The following is a 14,025-nucleotide window of genomic DNA, read 5'->3' on the forward strand; positions in this document are numbered from 1 at the left end:
TACATGATATGATTCTTTATTTCATAAACAGAAATGGTGTCTAGACAAAAATGTCATTTATATAACACTAGCGATTGAAATGAATGAAAAGGGGGTTTACGCAACACTGTATTTACAATGGTTGTTAAGTCATTTGAATTCATTAGGGTTGTGTAGCATTTAAAAATGAACAAGGTAAGTAGAGAATAAGCAATTAACAGTTATTTCAAATTGACAATATTAACACAAAACAGTCTTCTAGAAAAACGGGAGAGAAAAACAACTTTGTGACTACAAGCTTAAGAGTTATTACATTTTTAAAAAATGATGCACCAAAATCTACTAATACAATAATCCATATGATCTGTGTAAAAAGCATGTAAAAAAAACCCACCTGATGCAGTTTGCTGATACAGTCATTGACCAATTATGAGAGGTATGAAGGATTTCACAGGTAGATAAGTGTGAGAACGTCTGCATTGGTGGTTACTCAGAAATGGGGGGCGTAGGCCCCTGCATACACTCACTTCACTTGAATGTGAACTATGACCTCTGCAAGTTCTAAGGCAAAAATGGGAGGTGCACTTGTATCCATGTAACTCTGAAACATCCCCAGTTGAATGAAAAGACAAGTTGAGGAAACACCGTTTTCTGTTTACAAATGTAAAAACACTAACCATCAGTCCAATTTTAACCTACCAATTTCTATATACATGGCAAATTGAATAAACACAACTTTTTTGTAAACATATTTCACGTTTCTTTTACTCCTAAAATGGTCTCAGCCTGTGCATGTAATCAGGATACCAGTATACTGTATTATAAAGTTGAGCAATTTGTGAAAAAGGCAAGTTTTGTTCGTCTTTTCAAAACAACAACCTTTGGAGTTGGAGAGACAGTGTTTTTTTTTTCCAGAGAAGCAGCACAGAAAAACTAAAACAAACAAAAGTTCAACTAAACAAGAAAATATCCACCAACTAATAACCAAAGCCAGTTAACAAATCAAATTACATGGATTTTTTTGTTGTTGTTGTGTGTTTGGCTTGTAAAAAACTGCAGAGGTAAAGAACGAGAGAAATCCAACTAATAATGAAATGTATTACCAAAACATAATTCATATTTGTACTCCAATGTATTGTGTACTCTCTGCAGCCTCTTGATGGGGTTGATCTGTATCGGGCCAAGCTCATTACACAGTATTTGCATTGGTAGAAATAAGCTTCGGGAATATAAAACCAGAGTTTAAAGCTGTACTTTCACACACCCAAAGCAAAGCCATAAACATCAAAGCAAACATAAAAACCAGCTAAAAGTTACAAACGTCTGCTCCAAATTGAGAAATTGAGAAATAAAACACTTGGCACCCTGAGACGATATACAAGAGAAACGACTGATCCTGGTTAAAGTTAAACCAGACGATTGAGATGATGACACAACAAGCTTATTTCACCTGGAATGCTTGGGGGGGGGGGGTTGACCGTTGAGGTGGAGGTGCTCTACTTTCAACCACTGGCCACCATAGTAACACCACACATGGCATATCAGGCATGGAGCAGCTCTCTCAAGGCTAGAGGGCTAAGAGGTATGGACTGGACTGTCAAATGACTGGAGGGATGGTGCTGCTTTAAAAACTCTTCATGTATCTGCATCCACCCAACCAGCCTTTACATGAATCCAGGGGGCTCTCTTGGTAAAGTAAAAAACAACTATGAGGAATTCGAAATGTTATGCACAGTAGCCTACACACCAGAAATATGCTATGCACTCATTGCTATCCATAGAACATCAACAGTAATCATAATAGCATTATAAGGACATCTACAAACAGATAGAATGATATCTATTGGTATAGCTTTGATGGAGGACAATATAAACCTGATGCATTTCAATACATTTCCCCAAAATATGACATTTGTCAAAGTGTAGCCTAATGAGTGTGCTTTTCTGGTGGAACGTCATGCTTTTCACTTTTTACTTCAAAAAATCGTGTACGAAAAAGTCGGAATTGCATATGGTTTGCACAAATGTCCACTTGAATCCACCCATCTTTAGTTTTCTGTTTTGTATCTGATAATGGGGATGGATACCGTTCCACTTCAGTGACGGCTTATGAATCAGAGCAAAGTGGAAAAAGAACCTCGCAAACAACAATTTCAACAGGCAATCACAACTTGTCTAGACAGAAGTCTTCGAGCAAGGATGCCGTTACGACATGCATGTTGTGTGTGTGTATGTATTCATATTTCTGCGTATGCTTGTGGTTCTCTGTGTGAGACTGTATATGAGTCTAGCTACAACCTTAGGGAAACCTATGTGTATGGTCAAATAATCAGACTAGCAACCACACCGCAAAACACAGAGCACTCTAATACCACACGGTTTGTTCTCAGTCAGGACTGGTTGGAGAACTACATAACTGTGTCCAACAGGGGGCAGCAGAGTAACGCCAAGGGGAATTTGCAGACTCCTCAATATATACAGTTGTATTATCGCTCTTTCCTGACAAACTGTATAGCTTTTCGTCCTGAATGATGTTCAAGTTATGAGCAAAGCTTTATATTCCAATTGAATTCACTCCTCTTCATAGGTTATGGCTCTATTTTCTTATATTCTGTATTTTCAAGCACATCTCTGACTGTTGAACAGATAAGAAAAGTATTTCTGTATATTTACATTCTAAATGTAAATACGGTTCATCAGCAAAAGACAAGAGTAAATCATTTAGCTGAGGACTATCGTTTAGAAGCAAACGTAAGCTAGACAAACTAACTAAGTAAAATATACAGGGGCATGCATTCACATCACAGAATATGATGTTTTCAACAAATGTACAACCAGGGCAAAAATGTTACTATATCATATGATTGTTACTCAATCAGTTTGACGATGACACACACAGTGCTTTCACGTGAACTGAAGTCTCAATTAGCTTATTCAATTCTTAAAGAATTACAAATATAAGATGTGAACACTCTCAATATTATGTTAGCTTCCTTTTTTTGTTAATAACCCTGTTTACTGTAGTTTAAAAAAAATGTAATGTCTTCATAGAGATATTTATATCAATATTAACATTCAATAAGATGTTTTCATTTAAGTGCCAATTCAAGAGTTTCGGTATCTTTTCAGGATTCTGAACCAGACATAAGCCCTCTATGAAGTGCTATTAGAACTAGTTATAACTGAGCATCCGGTGCTGGAAGGAAAGAGCCTGAATTGAGCCCAGATTCATTAGGAGAAAGTATCCTTGGTAAATGGAAATACTTTGTGTCTGTTTTTGTTGTTGTTGCAGACAGAATAGCTATCCCTCAGCTTGAGAAGATGTCTACTCACACATTCCTTGGCAACATTGAAACACAACACCGAAGAAATCCAAAGGGTGCCTGTGAGAGCTTTCCCCATCGTACATATAGCATCTTCAAACACTGATAAGGAGAAATAAAGTTTCCTCAAAAAACACAACAAGCTGAAACTCGTTTTCACATTTAAAGTGGTGTCAAATTTTGAATGGATGTGGCTTGAGCCACTGGTGAATAACATACGTACACGGTCCGTGCCAGCAACATCCAATTTTCATGCAAGGGGCTCTGAAATGAATGTACGTGTGTGTGTGTGTGTGTGTGTGTGCGTGTCAAGCTGATTTCCTGAGTTTAAGAACACCCACCCTTATGGGGAATTTTCCTTTGGGCAGGAAACAGCAAAGCAAATATTTCCCCTTAGCAAAAACCCCAGTGAAAAGAAACGTCTAAGCCTCTACTTGTATAATATTACTGTGACAGTCACCATGCTCCATACTATATACATTATACGTTCTGCCCAAGCAAGCACTTGAAAGTTACCATTACAACATCCAAATACAATGGTATTGCTGATGTGTGGGAACCAGGATTGGGGTTAATTCCTTTTCATTTCCAGTTCATTCAGAAAGCAAACCAAATTGCAATTCCAATTTCACATTTTCCTCATTGAAAAGCCTTCAAGAGAGTTGGAATTCAGTGTACTTCCTGAATTGACTGGAAATGAAATGGAATTGACCCCAACCCTGGTGTGAAAATAGCTATTTAACCACCTGTCAAATCGTTATGTTTTTCTCTTTCGTTTCAGTGCTGCGGAAGGCAAAGGAGGAATGTTTAGGTACTGTCTGTACACATTGTTTTGCTGTACAGAAAATGCAAAATGAGTGAAGCAGAAGACATTTTTTTTTGCATATGAACATTTACAGTCTAACTGCTTCATAAATCTCTCATGTACAGAAGCTGTATTCTTATTTTCATGAATCATATCGAACATTCAGAAGATTTCTTCCTGAGTTTGAATTGCTGTGACAAGGGCCACCGAGAGAGAGTGAGAGAATAAGCGAGAGAGAGAGAGAATATACAGAGAGCGAAAGTGTTTTAAGAGGTAGAAATAGATTGATAGGAAATAGACAGAGTAGAAGAGCGATTGGGAGAGAGAGAGAGAGAGAGAGAGACAGAGAGAGAGAAAGGGAGAGCGAGAGAAATAGAGAGAGGAGAGACAGGGAGATAGAAACTGTAGGTTGATCGAGAGACAGAGGGAGCTGCTGTTAGGTCCATTGAGGTTTGAATTGAAGATGTGAACTTTGCCCATCCCTGTGAGTAGACTGTAATACATGGATAAAGAACACTGTGGAGATCGCTGCCTGCCCGGTCACGGTGTAGCACCATTGTAAGAGGAGTTTTGTGTGAGAAGTTCCCACTCTGTCATGGTTACAGAGAGGAGAATACCTGGAGAACAGTATTGCTGCTCTTAAGACAACTGTAGTGTCAACCTTTAAAAAGACATACAAACAAAATATATTTTCAAAGAACACTGGCCAAGGCTGACCATCTCAACAACCCCGAGAAAGGGGTTTGTCAGAAGAAAATCAAAACTAAAAATTAAATAATAAAAACACAGATTTAAAACCACCGTTTACTAAATACAGTCCTTTCTTGGCTGTTCATCAGTTGTACATTTATCAGTCATTTCCTGGCAGAAGTCTACCGTCACTGTCTGATTGGACTGTTCATTGAACGAGAGCTCCGCCTCCATGTATAACCTTGGCCCCTGGCCTTCCGCCTCGTTGCTGCTCGCCCCCCCGTCAGCCCCATTCCCCATGACCGAGTCAGGCTCGCACTCTGATGGCCCGGGGGACTTGAGGAAGCTGGGCTCCGGGGTGGCTGAGCCGGAGTGGGTGGTGAGGTCAATGCTGTTGGAGGCAGCATTGCTGGCAATGTCGATGGTGTTGGTGCCAGGCTTTAGGACCGGGCAGTAGTGGTTCAGGGACTGGACCTGCTCGGGGCTCAGCTGCACGTCCCTGCACACTTCTTGGGACAGACAGGAGAAGTTCTCCCACAGCTCACCCATACACTCCTTCAGCTGGTTCCTCTCTGTCAGCAGCTTGTCCTTCTCGTTCACCTGGTGGACACACAAGGAAATATTAGGGATGAGGAATAGTGTCATGAGCTGTGGTCTGACCAGGAGCAAAGATACATGCAGTACATACTGTGATACCCTTTGACACTGCAGCTGCACAGTCGACGTTCTACAAATGCTTCACGCTGCCTATAGCAGCAGCGTGACATAGATACGTACTACATGCCAATTCACCTCTTCGTATCAACATAAAAGAGTTCACCGTGACCTAGCTTTACTGCTTGTTCACCGAGCTTATATTAAATAATGCATGCTTTGGATGAGGTTTGTGATGGGCGAGCATTCCCAGGATGCTGTGCGCACCGAGGTAACATGGGACCAGGTGGTGGAAAGCGGTTTGAGATGATGAACTTGTTCTCATATCCTAGGATGCTGCTGGGTGACATCAAGGGGAAGGCTGTCAGTCCACTGTGGAGTGTAAAGCACTCGTGTGTGTGTGTGTGTGTGTACATGTGTGTGTGGCTGACACACACAACACATCAAAGGGCCCGCAGCTCCACCCCCCATCATGGAACAAAAGCATACTGGCTGCCTGTGAGAGACCACCCGCCGCGATGCCATGGAAACGTGGGGGCGAGGAGGTAGGAAGAGAGACATACAGCCAGCACTCTACTGCGGATGCTCGACTCTTACTATTCTTCCCCCTACACACATTGCTGTACTTTGACAGCTTGGCAGCTAGAGGGCAGTCGGCCAGCGTGAAAGTGCTGACACAGTGTTGAGGTAATTAATATCGCTCTATCCCAAGATAATGCTTGTTGCGCTGTCAACATGTGATTTAAAAAATAGATATATTTAACTCGGCAAGCCAGTTAAGAACAAGTTCTTATTTTACAATGACGGCCTACCCCCGGCCAAATCCTAGCCTAACCCGGACGACGCTGGGCCAATTGTGCGCCGCCCTATGGGACACCCGATCACGGCCAGTTGTGAGACAGCCCGGGATTTAACCAGGGTCTGTAGTGATGCCTCTAGCACTGAGATGCAGTGCCTTAGACCGCTGCGCCACTCGGGAGCCAACAGTTATCATTAGTCCAGGGAGAGATCGGTACTATATAGACACTACATGGTTCTACTACTTTACATGCCAGTAGGTCCACACACTATGTGCTGTAGTACTGTATGCGCCAGCGGAGGCTGGTGGAAGGAGCTGTAGGAGGACGGGCTCGTTGTAATAGCCGGAATGGAATAAACGGAACGGTATCCAACACATCAAACGTATAGAAACCCCACGTTAGACTCCGTTCATTTCATTCCCAGCCATCCCAATGAGCCCGTCCTCCTATAGCTCCTCCCACCAGCCTCCTCTGGTGTGCACAGTGTATCTGTGAGAGAGACATGGCTGGAGACACACTCACCAATTTTCTGATCTCACACTCCAGGTTCATGATACAGTCGAGCTTCCTCTTGCGACAGCGCTGCGCTGCGATGCGGTTCTTACTCCGCCTCCGGACGTCATGGATGAACTCCAGCTGCTCTGAGGTCAGTTTGTGCATTTTGACCATCATTTGGAAGTCGTTCCGCGGAAGATTTGTGATCTGATCGACAGGGAAAGGAAGCTTTACCTGCAAATCAAGAAATAAAGAAAGGCTTTTTCACATCTGACGTGGCACAGTGTTCACTTTTGAATGGAACATGGAAGGAACGTGAATGTGTAACAGTTTGATGAACCCTTGCTGATTCGACTTTATGTGCGTGTCAAAAACGGTCAGCCACATTTTTTTTTACCACAAGATGGTGCCAGAGTGCCGTCAGGACCAGGAATAGAGGATGTGACTTACATATACACATGTAAAGCCTGCAGCACTCTCTCTCTCTCTCTCTCTCTCTCTCTCTCTCTCTCTCTCTCTCTCGCTCTCAACCTGAAATATTGAACATCGTGTAACCTATTCTCGGGCAGAGGGGGACAACGTGATCCAAGAAATGAGTGTCTCTCCATCTGTCCCTGCTGGCTTGGAGAGGTGCCAGCGTGACAGATCGAGGAGGGACAGGCAGGGACTTGTCACCCCCATCCATAATGGTGTCAGGTGATATCTGTTAGGGCATGATATGTAACATCTACACTAGGGGTAGGCAACTAGATTCAGCCGTGGGATGTTTTTTTTGTCGGAGCGGATGGTTGGAGGAACGGAACATAATTATAATCATTTTGCAAATTGATCCCAACTAAGCCCCAAAAATAGATTGTATTTGAAAATAACAATCATTTCATATGTTGAATAACATTGAGAGACGATCACATAGGTCTCTTTTTCTATTCATGGGAACACTTGGAAACAGATTTCCTGAATTTAAACACATTTGTTGCTGAATTCCTGGTGATTTTACCTTTTTTTGGGGGGGACCCAAAACACTACAAACGTTAGGGGGGGGGGGGGCAAACAAATATAATCTTGCAGGCCATATCTATACTATCAACCTACAATAGTCCACGGGGGCTGCAGAACAAAAGAACCACGCAGAGCCTTACTTTCTCTGACACCTTCAGTCACATAGTGCAACACTAATCCCGGAGAAAAATCTTTGGCAATAAAATACAGATAATTGCAAATGATCACAATACATTATTTCCAGGAGGGTGTGATTTTCCCTCCCCGCACAGCATCAATAGATCGCCTGATTCTTTCTGCTCCCTTCTGATACCGACATACCCCAGCGGTACCTCACAGCACCAGGGAGCCGGGGGGGGGGGGGGGGGGGGGTAAGAAACAGGATGGCAGAGAGAGAGAGAGGCGAGGAGGAATAACAAAGAGCCAGAGGAAGACAGCCAGAGAGCTTTTGCCAAGATGAGATGAGCTGCTGCTCTCTTCCGCTCTGCTCTCTCTCTCCCCCCCCCCCGCGGCTGCCTCTCTGGAGAACGTCAAGAACAAAGTCAAACGGCGAGGAGGGATAGGAGGGAGGGGGGAGGAGAAACGTCTCCCCGTTCTCTCTGTACCTGGCCACTGAACCAGGGCCAGATGGAGAATCCAAAAGCCCCTCGTGACTGCAAACTGAGCCCCACTAAAACAGAAGACTAGAGGACAATGGACTGGGCTGGAGCCTGCTTACACTCCCTCAAGCTACTACACACACACACACACACACACACACCACAGTGAGCCGAGATATACGGCATCACCTGGGGTAAGTGCTGCACTTCAAGGGACAAAGCAAGGTGCCTATTCACGAGCACATCGAAATCACTCTCCATTGAAAAGCAAATCTAGATGTCAATTTATCCCAGAGAGACAGGCTTGAATTTCCTCATTAGAAGCCCCCAGTCCTCCGAGCCGTAGAGCCTATTTCTCATCTGGCCGCTGCATGCAGACACATGAATAAATAATGGGAGGAGATTTCCAGGCCACACTAGGCCCTGCAGGCTCCCTCCCACTACCAGCCAGGGTATGACAGTAGCTACAGAGAGAATGAAGGCAGAAAGAGAGGGAGGGCAATGGAACACATCCACATCCTGCCTGCTCTATGTGATCTGAAAACAAACAGAAGATGACTCTGCCGGTGATGATGGCCCCATTGAGCGCCATCTAATAACCACTAGTTATAGAGGTCTATGGAGTGACCAGACAGATGCGCTGATGGGGGGTGGCTCTCTCCCTGAGACAGGCTAGGGGAGGGAGGAGATGTTCAGCTACCTCTCCACAGCGAGCGACCTTGTAATGTTCTTCTCTTTTTTCTTCCCGGCAGTGGCGTTCGGAAGGGGTTCTGAAGGGGTTCGGAAGGGGTTCTGAAGGGGTTCTGAAGGGGTACCTAGGATATATTTAGTGGCTCCACCAGGAGAATCAGTCCAGCAGCAGCTCTGACGGCAGTCATAAATTCAAACCCAATGTGTTCTGGATTCTCACTAACTTTCTTTTTCCCCCTTCCGTCTTTCCTTCCTCTCCTCTTTCCCCTCTATTCTCCCCAGACTCACTCTTTCTCTGGGTCACTATGCTGCAAATAGGTCCAGAGTGAAAAGCAGGGATTATCTGCTACCCGGGGCGGCACTGTGTGTGCAGTGCCTCTATTACCCTACTTCCCTCTCCCCTCAGACACACAGAGAGAGGCTGGGCATCTGGCTGCCTGCAGGTCCAGACTTGGGCCAAGCCTTAGGAGTCAGATGGTGGAGCGGCCCGACGATGACGGCTAACGCCCGGGGTCAGTGGGTTCTGTACTACCAGTCCTCATCTGTAGGGTTGGTGACCCACGTTGAACCCTGGGAGGGAGTTTAACACTGCAGCGCACTGTGCAAGAGAGAGGCATGCAAAGCCACCTACTACTGTGTTCCTTCCTAGCTATTGACACAGGCCCTGAGGCAATAAATACAGATGTAGGATCTTAATTTGATCGCTCTTTTGTTGCTGAGAATTTTCCTACACAGCAGGAAATGCTAATTTGTAGTATATTCAAGATTTAAAAAGGATTCTAAAGTTTGTAATTTCCACTTTAAAATGTCAGACTTGAATCCCCTAACAATTTTTTTTATCAACCCCTACAAAAAAATGTCCATTCATTTTAATGTACATAATAATCCACATTTCCTGTTGCCGCAGGAATATTTTCCTGCTGTAGAAAATCTACTCAAATTAAGATCCTACGTCTCTACTTCCAATTTTCAGAGCAATTTTGGCTGAAAAGAGAAGCCATTGACTTAAATGGCCACGCACTGTGACTTGTTTTTCAGGTCTAACCGTCTCCCACTAGTTCTATAGTGCTGCTATCGTGACTGTGGCTCTGCCTCTGCATCAAAAACAGACCTTTATCTGGTGAGTACAACAAAACATGAACGTGAACACTAGCGTCTTTCTACGCTGATTATATACTACGTGCTCCCAGTTACACAGTGATATATCACTTGTTGGTTTATAATGTGATTACAGAGCATTATGCATCCTATGAAGATCTGGGAGAAGATCATGTTGTTACAGAACTCCGTTTAGTATCGTATTGCTTTTTCTACCGTAAACAAACGCTGTTGCCGGGAAAACCCCTATGGGAGATGAGTTTAGAGAGGCTCTGTGGTGAAGAGATGGGCTGTGTGTCTGTGGGTACTGTTACTGTTAGGATGCCAGGTCCCAGGGGATGGAAGGCGAAGTGGCAGCACCCCAGCTGGCTTTAAAGCTGACACGGAGCCTGTTCTCAGCTGCCAGCCCCAGCATCCGACCGTTCCCCAATGGGCACAACAACAGCCTGACTCTGTCTACACACAAGACAAATAACGAAACCTACAACAACAGCAAAAAAAATCAAAAAGGCTGCACCAAATCAGTATAATGTGGTTTACACTGTATGCCCCAAATGATTGAGACCACAGATGCATCATAACAAGGGTGGAGCAAGATTTGTTTTTTTACTGTAGACTATAATAGAAATAACAGAAGTGATATTTAGGTTTGTGCACTTCCTGTGTCACATGTTCATTCAGGGGTTAACGTTTGGTGGTGGGCGAGATCGGAAACATTGTGCTGCTAATATATCAACTCTACTTCCCTATCACTCCCACCTCACTCTCAGATCAATATGTGCAGCATACTGTGACCAGACAGTTAGACTGAGCTTAACGCCTACACAGGGAGAGAGAGAGAGAGAGAGAGAGAGAGAGAGAGAGAGAGAGAGAGAGAGAGAGAGAGAGTGAGAGGGGGAGAGAAAGAGAGAAAAAGGTCTCAGCTCTTTAAATCTCCTTTATCACTGTGAATTCCATCTCCTTTATCACTGTGAATTCCATCTCTGCTTCCTCCTCTGTGGGTGGATAGTGCAAAAACATTGGCTGGTGGTGGTGTACTGGGTTCCGTATTCACATCGCGTGCTGATCTCGGATCAGCTCCTCCCTGTCCACATAATCGTATTCATTATGAACTGAAAAGGCAAAACTGATCAAAGATCAGCACTCACTCCTCTGAGACTCTTTATGAATCCGGGCCATGGTCCATGTTTAAGAGGGGCCTCTCCTGACCCTATTGACTGATTCACTATGTATGATGTCGTCCAGCTGGGAAGCAGTAGAAATACAGTTAAGGTGTAAAAATGTGTCAATTAAAAAGTTACCCCAGTGTGGTGTAGTGTCTGCTATGTGGGAGGGTGTTGCTAATGTGGCTACCAGATGTGGGCTCGTATGCAACACCCTCTAACCTCAGTACTGGGAGCAGCCAGGAGACCTCAGACTACCTTGAATGACTATTGCCTCCATCTGCCAGACTAGCCTCCAGTTTAACAACTTCCTTCCCTGTCAGAATTCATTGTTCCCAGCGCCGGGGCTGCAGCTATTTCCAACAGCAGCAGCGTTGGGCGCTTGCCTGACTAGCTCTCCCTGAGTGGGGCCCGGTCTGCCTGTCATTTGCTCTGCAAATAAACAGAGGGAGAGGCATGGCAGTAGCCTCCCTGGACGCTAGCTGTGTTTGTTTGTACAGCCGACTCACTGGGGGGAATAAGGAAAAGAGGGCCCCAGGAAGCATGAGGTAGCAGTTTTGTTGCCAGATAAAGCTGGAGGAGAAAGCACGGCGGGATTTGGCCCCACACTGAGGCTCCTTATGTAAATGCTCTCCAACGCCTCCATCCATAACAGCATGTAATAAACCAAACAGCACCACTGCGAGAGGTTCTCTCACACACAGCAGCATCTGAGACCAGGCAGAGTCTGCCAACCTCATTCATAATCCATCTTATCAGCAGCAGGCAGATATAACTCCGTGCGGGTCAATAGAGGTCTGATCAGGGGAGAGCGACTGCCCCCTCTCATTGAAGCCACTGAAGTTCAAGGCCGACCGGGCACTGCAGGCATTGTTAGCAGAAAACAGGATCCCCCTCATTATAGTGAATGGAAGAATGGAACTCTTCATGGTCAATCATTGTGTAAAAAAAAAAAAATACAAATGAAGACAATCACGGTACCAATAATTGGTTCTAATACACCAGATGTTTGTCCTTGAACCAATCATTTTTTAATTGCACAAAGAAGAAATTACAAGGATAATTTAGTTGCTAATGGCAGCCTGCAGGCCTTTAACTTGAGTTACTCAAAGAGAGGGGGCAGCACTGAGCTAGCCTGCAACGTCACTTCCTGGAGTAGCTCAAACTGCGCATGTTATGTCTCCATGAGACGCCATCTTAACTGACTTAATTTGGCTTCAATGCGCTATTGAGTCTTCACATAGGAATGAATGGTGTCACGTGATCGGTGACTTTGTCCATTCATATATACAGTCATTGGATCTGACAGTGGATATTGTGCTCTGCTAATCGACTGCCTACAATAGAGTGTAGTGTGTGTTCCATACACTCTTTGACTCATACAAGATAACAAAGGGAACTGGAAATGTCTGAAGAGTCATTTTGGGGCTGCTTTTCTCTTCCTCGACAGCTCTAACGCTGTAAATTACAATTGTCTATAGTAGAGCACTCAACAGTCCTTCAAACGGCCCATAAATCACTGGGTGTGGGTGCCACTGAGGTAATAATTACACATTACTGCTAGGGCTGTTAATCTCTCTGTTTGTGCACAGAAGAAGTGACTGACTGGATTCTTTCCACAGTCCCTGTCATGTGGCTCCAACACCGGCGAAACTGGGACGAGGCTCCGTGAATCCGATCGCCATGGCAACGCACCAGTTTCTCCCTCTCTCGGCTCCCTGCGCACTTCAAGGTCTCAGGCTGAGAAGCGGCGAGCCTTTATCTTCCAGGCAAAGAGAAAACACGTCTGCCTACAACAAAAGCAAATGCTACGGATGCAATAGTTCCAAGATGAAATTAAAGAGGCATCAGAGGCATTCTGTATGAAGAAAAAAAAGGATCATTTTACATTTCCTTTTGATGGAACAAAACCGCTTTCATCCTGATTATAATTGTCCACTTGACTAGGCTGTATTCTATTTATCCTTAGTGATCTCACAGTAAACAACAACAACAACATCAACAACAACACCAGGGCTGTTCTGCAGTCAGCCTGGAGGACATCGGTTGTCTGGCCAGATGGATTAGGGGATGATTAAGGGATTGGCCATCCATCCTTGTCAGCAGCATGCCAGGCGCTGCAGGATGCAGTCTCATCATGACACAACGCGGAGCAGCCCCCCCCCCCCCCCCACCCCCTCCACGTGCACAATACAGACAGAGATAAAGTCACAGGAGAACCCCTTCAGACCTTAGAGAGAACCCGGACTCCTCCCCAGCTCCGGTCGTCTACATCGCAGTCTATTAGCCCTTCTACACACACCAGCGCTTCCCTGTCCATAGGATCAACCAATCACAGCCCTCGACACGACCACCGCATCCTCGGGAGTGTGTGTGGGTGTGTGTGTGTGTGTGTGTGTGCGCGTGTGTGTGGGCTCAGACTGTTCGAGCGAGCGCGTTCGGTTTGGACCCTCGCTCCTATTCAGACTCATTACACAGATCTCAAACAGTGCATAAAGCCGATTAACATTATCAAGGCGCATCTGTGCCCCTGTTCTGTTCACGGTGGCGTTGCTGTAAATCTGTTATTGAAAGAATAATACTCCTGCTTCAATTACATGATGATCTAATGAATGTGAATGCAGACCCAGAGAGCAAGGTCACTGTGAGATGATGATTCGTCTCCAAGGTGGGACTGGGTGTGTGAGGCATTGTGTACAACATGAGAGAAGGCAGTGTGATAGTGTTAAA

The 14,025-nt window shown here is 44.8% G+C and overlaps 1 protein-coding gene across 1 annotated transcript in view; it reads right to left on the reverse strand.

Moving 5' to 3' along the window:
* The window catches only part of LOC109866399 (transcription regulator protein BACH2), a 92,572-nt gene continuing 78,547 nt past the window's right edge, over positions 1-14,025 (reverse strand). The window contains exons 4-5 of the mRNA XM_020455067.2: positions 6,774-6,980; positions 1-5,397 (exon numbers count right to left, since the gene is read on the reverse strand). Coding sequence (XP_020310656.1) covers positions 4,915-5,397; positions 6,774-6,980 — 690 coding nt within the window. The 3' untranslated portion in view covers positions 1-4,914. The remainder of the gene's footprint in view (positions 5,398-6,773; positions 6,981-14,025) is intronic.

Source organism: Oncorhynchus kisutch, linkage group LG21 (genome assembly GCF_002021735.2).
Source record: "Oncorhynchus kisutch isolate 150728-3 linkage group LG21, Okis_V2, whole genome shotgun sequence".
NCBI classification, from domain to species: Eukaryota; Metazoa; Chordata; class Actinopteri; order Salmoniformes; family Salmonidae; genus Oncorhynchus; species Oncorhynchus kisutch.